Source organism: Centruroides sculpturatus, unplaced genomic scaffold (assembly GCF_000671375.1).
Source record: "Centruroides sculpturatus isolate CEXI.00-Female unplaced genomic scaffold, Cexi_2.0 scaffold1964, whole genome shotgun sequence".
In the NCBI taxonomy this organism is placed as follows: Eukaryota; Metazoa; Arthropoda; class Arachnida; order Scorpiones; family Buthidae; genus Centruroides; species Centruroides sculpturatus.
The window spans coordinates 48,898-62,590 of NW_019386587.1; the positions used below are offsets into that span (position 1 = coordinate 48,898).

At 33.9% G+C, this 13,693-nt stretch overlaps 1 protein-coding gene across 1 annotated transcript in view; it reads right to left on the bottom strand.

The window, feature by feature from the left end:
• LOC111615362 (multidrug resistance-associated protein 4-like) overlaps positions 1-10,883 on the bottom strand; it is a 49,873-nt gene extending 38,990 nt beyond the window's left edge. Inside the window, exon 1 of the mRNA XM_023356779.1 lies at positions 10,816-10,883. Within this exon, the coding sequence (XP_023212547.1) occupies positions 10,816-10,877 (62 nt within the window). The 5' untranslated portion in view covers positions 10,878-10,883. The remainder of the gene's footprint in view (positions 1-10,815) is intronic.
• Positions 10,884-13,693: the final 2,810 nt, after the last annotated feature.

The window sequence follows — 13,693 nt, forward strand, 5'->3', positions numbered from 1 at the left end:
CCAGTGCTGCATAGTGTTTTGGAAGAATGCAATGAGTGATGGATGTATTTTGTACATGTGTAGAATATGTAGCAGCCAACTGTGTGGAACACTGTCGAATGCTTTTCTGTAGTCTATATATGCCATGTGTATGTTTCTGTGTTGTTTGTGTGCTTGTCGTAGAATGACTGAATCTATGAGTAACTGTTCTTTGCATCTCGTGAAGGTTTGTTTTGGGAATATTTTTCGGATTCATCGTTTGACACATCGTTGGATAGCTTATTTTTTACGGTTAGTTTGATATTAAAATAGTCTGGCTACATTTATTAGGGGGGAGTTACGGGTTCGTAAATTTAGTATTGTTCGATCGGTTATAGCGGGGGATTTATAATATAAAGGGGTTTTTTTATATCGTTATACTATCGTCAGGATATCGGTTATAGTATCAAAATTTGGTGTCTTATGGGTTAATTTTAACTGTTTTAGCTCAGTTTTAGTGTATATATATTTTATAGGCATTCTGAGGAAGTCTTTGTTCCAGTTTTCTTTGTTCCTAACAAAGAACTAACGGTCTTTGTTATTCTCTTTCTAACGGTCTTTTGTCGATCGTTATATTATTTTATATTTATTTTGTAACAGTTTCTTCAGGTTATATTAGTTGTTTTATTTATTAAATTTAAAATAATTAAGTAATATATATTAATATTTTATACATCTGGATCTTAGGATTAATTATGTGGCTTTTGTCGTCTAATTGCTTGTGATTAGTATAGGTTCTAACGGTTTTACGGCTATTAACGGTATTATGAATTTGAACGTTTTATCTTTGTAATATAATTTTTATAGTTTTAAGGTCTTTTCAAAGCAGGATTATTTAAAGTAAACGGTGTAGTGCTCTGGTTCATTTTTAATTATTTAGTTAGGGGTTGTTTATAAATACTAAATTCAATTTGATTTATAGATTTAGTTTAATTAATAGTTATATTATTGTTCAAGGTTAATTTAATTTATTATTATTACTCATCGGATTTACTTAATTATATTTTGCTATTTAAATTGGTTTATTAGTAGCGTTGAGTTAGCTATTACTATAAAGTTTGGTTAATTATTATTAGTTTTGTTATTGGTTACTAAAGATTAGTATTTTCTTCAGTAGTTTTAGTAGTATTTAGTTGCAATAGTTTTATCATGGACAATTCACGGGTTGTCTTGGAACAATTAGAGGACACTGCTTCTGAGTCTGTTTTGGGTTCTCCAGGAAGGAGTATCTCTAGTGATGCTAACACAGGTTCGGTTGAGGGTGCTCTTCTTGAAGAGTCAGGTCGCCATCTTAGGCGTATACTCGATTTATTTCCGGCTAAAGTTCGCAAAATTGCAACAGTAAAGGAACAGAAAGTAATTAGAGATAAAGCGGCACGGATGTTTGCCGTGGTTAATCAAATGTTTGGGACTCTGGTGGAATTAAGGGCAGCTAAAGAAGTCTCAGACAGGCCTATTATGCAGAGCCAACCAGTGAACACTCATCCTGTGACTTACTCAGATATAGTAAAAAGCAATATTCCCCAAAGTAAAACTACAAAAACTATAACAAAATCTCTTAGTAACAAATTGAAACAGAAAGGATGCACCAGTAGTTATGCATTGATTGTTTACCCAAGGGAAGAAGGGAAGGATGTTAACATGAACAAAATATACAAAGATATAACTACTAAAATACAGCCTGATAAACTAAAGATTAAAGTGACCGCTATTAAACAAGTAAAAGGAAACGGAATATGTTTTCGCACGGCCAATTGCGAGGATGCAAGGACTTTGGAGCAGGCGGTGGGAGAACTCCCTGAAGTGCAACAGCAAATTAAGACTAAGATTTCCGAGGGCAGGCGTCCTAGGGTAATTCTCCGAAATGTTCCTTATTCAGTTGATAACGATAACATTATAGACACAATATACGAACAGAATGATATGACAAACAGGATAGACAAACAGGAGTTCGTGTCACAAACTAGAATAAGTACTACATTAACTGGAGGAAACACAAGAGAAAACTGTAGGCATGTGGTATTGTCTACAACCCCACACATAAGAAGCTTACTAGTAAAAGAGAAACATATATCAATTTCCTGGGCGAATATACAGATTGACGATTATGTGCATATCATAAGATGTTTCAGATGCTGTGGGTATAACCACATTGCACGGGATTGTACTGCGGCACAAAGCTGTAGCCACTGCTCAAAGAGCCATAAATACAGTCAGTGACTGTACCAATCGGGAACAGATTCAGTGCTGTATTAATTGCAAAAGAGCCAATAAAGACATTGCACATGACAGAAGATACGCTACAAACCATAATGCGTTCGACCAAAAATGTCAGCACACAATTAAAATAAAGGAGCTAATGATAAAACAGACAAACTATGGGTTATAACGTCTCACCAAGTAATATAAAACTGATACAGATCAATCTTCAACGTTCCAAAGCGGCTACCACAGAGGCAATGCAAACAGCTAACACTCGGCAAGCAGACATCCTTGCCATACAAGAGCCCTACTGTTACAACGGGAAAATAGCACTTTTCGGAAGTTTAAATACTCTGTGCCATACGGATCCTCTGGACAAACCACATTGTGGTTTTGTCATTATTAACAAGAATATCGACGTGCAGTTGCTGTGCTGCCATACAAACAGGTACTACACCACCATTATAGTCAAGACGCATAATATAAATCTGGTTCTGATATCATTCTATTGTTCTCCTTATGAAGACATAACGAAGCCACTTGAGGAGCTTTATAATACTATCTACAAACTAAGTAACCTTCCCATCATAATAGCGGGGGATTTTAATGCTAAATCTCAGTTGTGGCACAGCCCAATTCAAGATCCTAGGGGCTACAAGGTTGTGGAACTCTTAAATAGTCTATCTTTACAGTCCCTCAACAAAAGCACTCTCCCAACATACTCCTCCTCCACCGGTAAAAGTTGGGTGGACATTTGTATTGGAAATCAACTCATATTAGGGCAAAACATTCACTGCAGTACCTTAGTAGATCACTCTGCAAGTGATCATAACTACATTGAGACAACTATAAACATCAGTTGTGCGTACAAAGAGATTCATATAAAACGGAAAACTGACTGGGTCCATTATCAAGATTACATCAAGTTGCATTGGTACAATGACACTCTTGCAAATCTAAATAATATTACTACACTTGAGCAGGTTATAGTAAAGCTGCAGTCTATCATACAGACTGCTTACCACCAAGCAACGACTATAAAAACTGTTAAACAGTCTGCACTTTGGTGGTCTAAAATTCGTTGTGGATTTCCTGGGTCGTAGACATAATATCTTCTGTTGTAGTGGGACAGATGTGACAGTCTTTCCTAATACTTGCGTGTGTGTGTCGTCATCTGTGGCCGGATCATCACTTGGAAAGAGCTCATTGATGATTTTGGTGTAAGTATCCTGTATTGAATTACTGTAGTCAACACTGTCTTGGAAGTTATGTGGAATCCTGGTGCTTTTCATTTTCCCTCTAACAACGTAATATGGAGTAGACCATGGTGTACTATTCCCGAGCTCCGAACAGAATCTTCTCCACGATTCAGTGCGAGCTTTATTGATATTGTTTTTATATTCCCTAAAGAGGGCTAAGTAATCTTGTCGTAAATTTTCACGTCTATCTGGGTCCTGCTCTTGTCTAAACTTCCTCCTAGCCCTCCTAAGCGTGGTCCGCTGGTGAGAAAGTTCTTTAGACCACCAAGGTGCAGACTGTTTAACAGTTTTTATAGTCGTTGCTTGGTGGTAAGCAGTCTGTATGATAGACTGCAGCTTTACTATAACCTGCTCAAGTGTAGTAATATTATTTAGATTTGCAAGAGTGTCATTGTACCAATGCAACTTGATGTAATCTTGATAATGGACCCAGTCAGTTTTCCGTTTTATATGAATCTCTTTGTACGCACAACTGATGTTTATAGTTGTCTCAATGTAGTTATGATCACTTGCAGAGTGATCTACTAAGGTACTGCAGTGAATGTTTTGCCCTAATATGAGTTGATTTCCAATACAAATGTCCACCCAACTTTTACCGGTGGAGGAGGAGTATGTTGGGAGAGTGCTTTTGTTTAGGGACTGTAAAGATAGACTATTTAAGAGTTCCACAACCTTGTAGCCTCTAGGATCTTGAATTGGGCTGTGCCACAACTGAGATTTAGCATTAAAATCCCCCGCTATTATGATGGGAAGGTTACTTAGTTTGTAGATAGTATTATAAAGCTCCTCAAGTGGCTTCGTTATGTCTTCATAAGGAGAATAATAGAATGATATCAGAACCAGATTTATATTATGCGTCTTGACTATAATGGTGGTGTAGTACCTGTTTGTATGGCAGCACAGCAACTGCACGTCGATATTCTTGTTAGTAATGACAAAACCACAATGTGGTTTGTCCAGAGGATCCGTATGGCAGAGAGTATTTAAACTTCCGAAAAGTGCTATTTTCCTGTTGTAACAGTAGGGCTCTTGTATAGCAAGGATGTCTGCTTGCCGAGTGTTAGCTGTTTGCATCGCCTCTGTGGTAGCCGCTTTGGAACGTTGAAGATTGATCTGTATCAGTTTTATATTACTTGGTGAGACGTTATAACCCATAGTTTGTCTGTTTTATCATTAGCTCCTTTATTTTAATTGTCTGCTGACATTTTTGGTCGAACGCATTATGGTTTGTAGCATATCTTCTGTCATGTGCTATGTCTTTATTGGCTCTTTTGCAATTAATACAGCACTGAGGCTGTTCCCGATTGGTACAGTCACTGTATTTATGGCTCTTTGAGCAGTGGCTACAGCTTTGTGCCTCAGTACAATCCCGTGCAATGTGGTNTTAATATGACGATTTTAGTCTCTGTAATCCAAAATTATTCTTGGTAGACAAATCTCACAGCAATCGTATTGGCAAATTAAGTTTATGAATTTGCATTTGATGTAGTCTTTACAAAATAAACTTAATTTGCCAATACGATTGCTGTGATTGGTCTACCAAGAATAATTTTGGATTACAGAGACTAAAATCGTCATATTAACTAATATACAGCAAACCATTTATATATATTTTAAACTTGCATTGTTTTTTTTTTTACTCATAATGTGAAATTATTGCACAAAGATTGAAGGTCTTATTTGTACAGTGGAAAACTAATGTGTTATTTTCATTCCTGTATTTATGCATAAGCAAAAATACTTGTTCGAAATACGAATAATTGCAAAGAAAGAAAAATATTTAATGCTTGAGAATTCTATTTAATTTACGTTTTGAATTTGTCAAGATAATAATGGTGTTGATAATATACGTCGTGTAATTTAAATATCTTTAATACACGTGGTAGTGAATAGAATATTTTTCAAGGATGTTTTATTCTGAGTATATTTATCAGATAATAATTTTTTAAATAAAATATTTATATTTTATAACCCTTCAGTTATGATTTAGAGTATCGAATGAAATATTTTTGCTGATGTTCACTTAAAGATGTATATATAGAAGCAGATTAAATTCATTTTTATAGCTTCTGTTCTAAGTTTTCTAAGTTTTACCTCTATCTACACACAGACTTTTATAATTATGCTATATTGTATATACACATAAAATCAAATGTNGAAAGGTCCCGACGGGACTTAACATTTTTACGGACGGTTCGAAGTCCGAGGTGGGAGTGAGTTGCTCTATTGTTGTGTTAAAATACAGTAGAACCATTTATCAGGCACAATTCAGTCTGGCTGACCACTGCACAGCCAACCAGGCTGAGTCTTTCGCAATCTACAAGGCTATTAAATGGATAACCGACAACCAGAGGACTATAATATTTCCAAAGCAAACATATTAAGTGACAGTACAGTTGCGCTTCTGCAACTAAAAAACATAAACATAAAGCTGCCGATTGTTTACGACAGTGTACAACTTATTAAAGCCTACCGGAACATTATACAGTTTACCTTCAATTGGGTCAAAGGACATTCAAATATACAAGGTAATGAGAAAGCAGACCAACTAGCCCGCTCAGCCCCCATCAGGACCACAAGATTGTCCTACGATTTCACTCCATCTTGGCTTAAGAAGCAACTACGTGACAGTACTTGGAACAGTTGGCAAAACAGGTGGGCAAATAGTACCACAGGTAGACTAACCTATCGTTTTATACCGAATGTCCAACTCAGAAACAGTAGCAAGTTTATAACACCAACTTTTCAAATAACCCAAATGATGTCTGGTCACGGAAACTTCAGGAGTTACCTTAAAAGGTTTCTACATAAGACAGACGGACTTTGTACCTGTCAAACGAATCAAGAAGATAACCCGGAGCATGTTTTGTATCACTGTCCACACTACAGTAGGCAAAGAAAAATGTTAATAGACTCTGTGCATACATCAAATGAACTGTGGCCTTGCCCATTAAAAACTCTAACGAGCAACAAAAAGCTATTTAATGCACTAAGAAACTTCACTGCCAGCATAAAATTCCTCGATTAATTTTAAAGTGTTCGCTTTCACCGACAAAGTATTTAATTTCTGCACGAATATTAATTTTGTAATTTCTGTATCTCTAATACGATACATATGTCGTCTTTGTTATTATAAGTTTACGGTACACTTTAATATATTGTATAAATTCACAATTTGTAAGTCTATCTCTAAGCAATAACTTCTTATTTGTTAACTGCGTAAATCATTCCCATATGTATTCATAGCATGTTATTACATATTTTCCAAAAATGTACAGCTACATTATAATTTAACAATTACATGTACAAGTTTATATTTGTAACCGATGATTTAAATTTATAATATTTTTGTATCTGCTAATTTTATTGAACCATTATTATACTGTATAGCTACAATATTTAAAAGCTCAACACTCAGCATGTAACTCTTCAGTGTAAATACTGTATTCAAATTTTGTACAAACGTTTTCTTTGTAAATATCTTTTTTCTTAAATTGTAAAAAAGTGTAGCAGTGACCATGAGGTCAAATTGTATATCTTAACTTTCATTCTGTCCTACCTCTCTTTCTTTCACCTTCAATCTTAACCCTTCCTAAAACTTTTATACTTCTTTCCTTTTCAAGTTTCTTAGGCTATACCATTGTGTGCGGCCAATAAACAATTCTCTAATGTCAATTGTCACAATTTTCCGCATGTTCACTAAATGTTCCGATACAAAAGGCTTCTCAATCCACTTGTAAATACTCCTTATTTATTGGGAATAATCAAAAAGTCAAAGAACTCTGTATAAGACAACTAATCGAAAGTTATGCTCCTATCTTTAAAAGTATCGACAACCAACGAACTTGGATATGTTCTACACCCAAGCCTATCATACTGGCTATAAAATGTCCAGGTAACATGTTAAACGCTCCTTCTGCACCTTCAACAATAAGCAAATTAAATTATACTACAGTAATAATATTACCTAACGCATGTACAGGATGCCTACCAGGACTCATCCTCACTTTCCATTTTCGAATGCGTTCCACTATTCATATAAAACTAGCTTTATCATTCGTAGTATCACTGATTGAAGAAATTTTAAATCAAACGGAATTACTAATCATTCAGAAACAATTAATATATCCCATACAACAAAAAGAGTCAATGGATGAAAAAGATATAGATATCAGATTAGCGGATAAATCAAAGGATCAAGTAAAATATGACTTAGATCTTATACTTCAAATAAATCACCCTACTTCATCGAGTTCTTCCCATTCACCTTCAATTATTTGGATCATCGTTGGATGTTGTGGTATTATACTCATCTGTATAATCCTCTTCTATGTAATTCGTTATTAGACTATATTTGGAAAAGCAAATTTTAAAGAGCTATAAAACGAAATCCAAATGAATAACAAGAACATCTCCCTCTCTAAGAAATCTGTCATGACCAACCTTCTAAAAAAATAAAGAACGTACCATATTAAAATGTACTAAACAACCCATCGATTCCATATCATCTAGACACATAGCAAATCGTACTCATCGTCTTTAAACAATGATACTCGTATTTCTAAAAATCCACTCCACTTTAGTTACACATTAGTTTATTATTTCTATCAGTATAATAGATAGAATAATGTTGATAAGGAAGTCATTCCTGAAAGTCATTCTTTATCCGTTTTCTGATTGATTACTAACGCAATTACTTTTATTATGCCTTTAGTATATAATTTAGTTTTATAAGGATTCAAAGTAAGGGTACTCTATTATGGCCCAAGAAGTTTACACTGTTATTCTGACTAACTTCAATTTTTTCTAAGTAAAACTTAGCTATCACCTATAGTGTACGTATGCGCCTTTTAACCTTAAATATGCGTAACCCTTGAAGTTGGCGCTTGGTGGTTTAGGAGTACGCGAAAAAAATTAATAATGGCGGGTGTACTATAAGAATATTCGGATTTTTCGTTGAAGTTCTTGGCAACGTCGCAACACTGGATTCTTAGTTTAAAATAAAAAAATAATTATGTATTTATTATGCTAATGTGTGTCCTTCCTTCAACACTTTTTGATAANTTTACATCTATATCTATATCTATATATCTATATCAATATATATATATAATAGCATTCCCTGTCGCGGCCTCGCCCGCTCTTATGTACACAGAGAACTTTGAAAATTTGAACTAATTGTTCATTAATTATTTGTGGATAATCCACTTTGTATGTGAAAACCCCGTTGTAATTTTGAAACTCCGAATAAGAATATTATTATCTTGCCTCGCAGCTCTCAGCATTATTTTTCAACAATCTGAAAAATATTCATTTGAGATAAATTCAATAACTATTTCGAATATTTTGTACAATTACCTGCAGAAATTAATGCGTTACAATTCGAAAACCCACCATAAGTACACGTACTGTCATCTAGCGTGATAACATTACTTTTTTAATTCCTCAAAGATTTTGCTAATTAACTGATTAATATTTAATGAGTTCTTCAAATAGAATAGCAAACTTTAATAATAGACTTTTCTTATAGACAGAAAGTATTAATTCGTGTGTCGCCATCTAGTGAAGACAGAGAGAAATACAGACAAAAATCCATTGCAGTTTTATTTAATTAATAAAAAATCTGTAGGTTTGATTAGTGGTAAATATTCCGGGGATCATAAAGATATTACAGTTAAAATTTTTTCTGTAAAAATTCGTCCAATGGAAAATTATTTCTAATAAAATAAAATTCAAGACAAAACTGTCCAAAAAGGATTACCATTTATTACTTGTGTTCCAAGACTAAAACATTTTCGGCGACTGACCTTCCTTTTTAGACTACTTGTCGCCGGAAAATTTACAAAAAGTCTTTTTAAAAAACACAAAACATCCAATTAAAATTTTTAAAAATTTCTGAAAAAGGAACTGGTGACATACAGCCGTCTTGCTTACTTCCATCATAACGTTGGGGTTTCTTCTTCTTTTTATCTACTGAAGATTAGCGCTGGAAAATGCGCTTTTTACAGAAGAAATTTCTACATATATCGTCACCAGGGGGCAACTTCTCTAAAATCTACATTTTCCAGCGCTAATCTTCCGTAAATAAAAAGAAGAAGAAACCCCAACGGTATGATGGAAGTAAGCAAGACAGCTGTATGTCACCAGTTCCTTTTTCAGAAATTTTTAAAAATTTTAATTGGATGTTTTGTGTTTTTTAAAAAGACTTTTTGTAAACTTTCCGGCGACAAGTAGCCTAAAAAGGAAGGTCAGTNTTATACTTCAAATAAATCACCCTACTTCATCGAGTTCTTCCCATTCACCTTCAATTATTTGGATCATCGTTGGATGTTGTGGTATTATACTCATCTGTATAATCCTCTTCTATGTAATTCGTTATTAGACTATATTTGGAAAAGCAAATTTTAAACAGCTATAAAACGAAATCCAAACGAACAACAAGAACATCTCCCACTCCAATAAATCTGTCATGACCTACCTTCTAATAAAAATGAAGAAAGTACCATATTACAATCTACTAATCAACCCATCGATTCCGTATCATCTAAACACATAGCAAATCGTATTTATCGTGTTTAAACAATGATATTTTCAAAAATCCACTCCACTTTAGTTCCACATTAGTTTATTATTTCTATCAGTATAATAGATAGAATAATGTTGATAAGGAAGTCATTCCTGAAAGTCATTCTTTATCCGTTTTCTGATTGATTACTAACGCAATTACTTTTATTATGCCTTTAGTATATAATTTAGTTTTATAAGGATTCAAAGTAAGGGTACTCTATTATGGCCCAAGAAGTTTACACTGTTATTCTGACTAACTTCAATTTTTTCTAAGTAAAACTTAGCTATCACCTATAGTGTACGTATGCGCCTTTTAACCTTAAATATGCGTAACCCTTGAAGTTGGCGCTTGGTGGTTTAGGAGTACGCGAAAAAAATTAATAATGGCGGGTGTACTATAAGAATATTCGGATTTTTCGTTGAAGTTCTTGGCAACGTCGCAACACTGGATTCTTAGTTTAAAATAAAAAAATAATTATGTATTTATTATGCTAATGTGTGTCCTTCCTTCAACACTTTTTGATAAAAAGAAGTTTTTCATGCTATATAATAGACGACGGCGCGATTGTTATGTAGGTCTACATATAAATTACTTACAAATAGATAACTTTCACAATATCGTGCACAGAGGAACGCTGGAATTTTCACATTTGAAAATGATAGAAAATTAAATACAAAAATACAGCTCAAAACTACAGCCACAAAGAATTTAGTAATTATTGATACCATAAAATTTTTATAATTAAAAACATTAAATAATATTACATACCAAAAAAACAAACGTGAGAAAACGCCAGCTGAATCGTATGTATTACTTTGCTGTTTCTCCATTTTATATTAAGAATATGTCTCATCAAAAATGTTCTGTATACTGCGTTTAAAGCATCATTTATCAAATGTACATGTTACCCTGACACAGTATATTAAAGTGTAAAGGTTTAGTCAGTTGTTTGTGTTCATAAAACCTTGAAGTTTCAACCGGATAGAAAACAGTTTAATTATGATATTAACAGAAAGATTCGTTATTGATATACTGTAATTTAAATTTTAGACGTGTTTTAGTACACTTAAAAAAGCATCATTTACATTATTCTGACTAAATTTCAAAAATGTTTCAGTGCATTATTTACTATGAATAATTCCTTTTCACAATTTATTTGTGACCAATTTATCACCATTAACTGTTAGATGTTTGCTACCATTCGTTATATTTGTGACTTTTGCTTAAATTATGTGATAAAAGCACTTAATTTAAGTATCACTTCTTATAAATTATTTTCCATTATTCGAGTTTTTCAATTAGCTCGAAGTGTAGTTGTAAATATATTGTTAATAAAAAATTATTCAGAATATTTTCAAAGTAGTGAACATTGTACAAACGAAAAGAAATTCGAAGTACAAACCATGCATGAAGTGACTATGAATTATAACCTTTGCTTCAGTGACGTCAATATATTTATTCCATCCTTGATATTTTTCATAGATTTGCTTGATATATTTTTTTCAGTACTTGAACTGATTATAAAAAGACTGTGTTATTTTTTACATTTTTAATTATTAATAATTAATTAATCAATGACTTACTTTTTTGTATTACTTTTAAAAAAATTCCTTCANTGTATGTCACTATATTTCACTTTTCACCCAAAACTACACATCGCACATGAATGGTGTTTGTATGAGGTAATAGCCCCAAGTCCCCTTTCGTGCACTATGGTGGTTGCATCTCGATAACTATAAGGGTGCGGGAGATATGGGCTTGAAGTGGTTAAAAGTGGAAGATTTTCTATTTCGATTTTAAAAATTTTCTAATTCGAATTCGAATTGTTTCGATTATAGAACGATTGTAAACGTTCCAGAAAATTGATCAAATTGAAAATAGTTCGTTCAACTGGACGTAAAAATTCCCTAATTAGTCTGGAAACGGGGGACCTAATTCTTGCAATCTGTGCTATAAGGGAGTGGGAGATATGGGGTTGAAAGTGGTTGACTTCGAAGATGTGTAACAATAGAAGTGGTAACAGTGGAAGTTTTAGGCTGTGTACACACTAGATGTTTTTAAACGCGCGTTAAACGTGCGTTTAAAAACGCGCGTTTGTACACATTAGGCGTTTTCTGTTGCGTTAAACGCGCGTTAGTTTGGCGTTAGCACTGGTTCAGTTTTTGGAAATGGACGTGAAAGTAATTGCTTGCATGTGCCTCCTCCATCGTCGCTATAAAAGACGATGGCAGAGGCAAAGAGAATTTTGGGTGCACTGAATATTACGAGATAGACTGACACATGGAATGTTTGCGACGTTGTATCCAAAACTAAGACAAAATAAACCCAACTTTTTTAATTATTTTAAAATATCTATAAACTTATTTGACAATGGTCGGTCTCTTTTAGATTTCATCAATAAATAAGATCAGTATCGAAATGATCGTTCTCCATTTCGGCCAATGTACGTCCACTCTACCAGAAAACGCTCGATCGAATGCAATCTAAAGATTGGTGACACTTTGAATTACGTAGCAATTGGTTTATGCGACAAGCACGCCTATTTGTGGTACATTTAGATTCGCAGTCACATTTTCTGAAACCCTGCCCAGTACCAAGGGATTGTTTTATTGCTGTTTGACGTAAAGATATTTGTACAGCAGGGACATCCGTCTTTTTTCGTTAAAAATCTCTCTTTGCAAACACTGAATTCAGATTTTGCATACAATTGTTTTAAAATACCTGTTTTAGTATCAAATTTATAAAAGCCATCGTTTGTTTTACTAAGAACTACAGCTAAAATTTCGTGCATCAGTTTTTGCATCAATTTTCCAAGGTCTTCTTCATTTTCCATCGAATGTAATACACTTTGTGGTATAATAGAAGAAGACTGGAAGAGTGGAAATATTAGAAAATTCACAAGAGACTGTCATTATGAGATCACAGTCAAATCTTACTCAAGAGGACATTCCGTTATCCCTTGCTTCTACAGAATTACCTATAGAAATACAAGAATTTATCGATAATAATCTTAAACTGCCTTCTATACCGTTGATTGATGAATATCAATCAACGGTATAGAAGAATATACAATCACGAAGAATATTCAGTTACCCTGTACCTCCAAGGAATCACCTCTGCAAGTTGAAGAAGTCATCACTGAGTTACTCTCAACTTCAGCAGAATCGCCATCACAGTTTCGTACAGAGCCTGTAAAGAGCACTATACAAGACATAGTCTGTATTGTTTGCTCAAAAGCAGCATCAAGTGCTCACAAGTGTAAATCGTGTAATATGTTTGTTCACGCAGTTTGTGGTGAAGTAGATCCTAAAGAAGAAGGGTATGGTAAGAATGTATTGTGCATCATCTGTAAAAAGAATATGGATCAGAAAATACAGCGTGATGAAGCCAAGGAATGTTTAGAAAAGCGAACAAAGAAAATGTTAGCAGTTTCTAATGCAAAGCACCCAAACGTTGATGAAGGTTTCGTTGAAGGTTTCGTTGTGAGAATTATAGTACTCGAAGAAGACAGAGCAAAAAGTGATGGACGTTCAATTTTAGCTGTGGTTCTTAGTAAAACAGAGGATGGCTTTTATAAACTTGATACTAAAACAGGTATTTTAAAACAATTGTATGCAAAATCTGAATTCAGTGTTTGCAAAGAGAG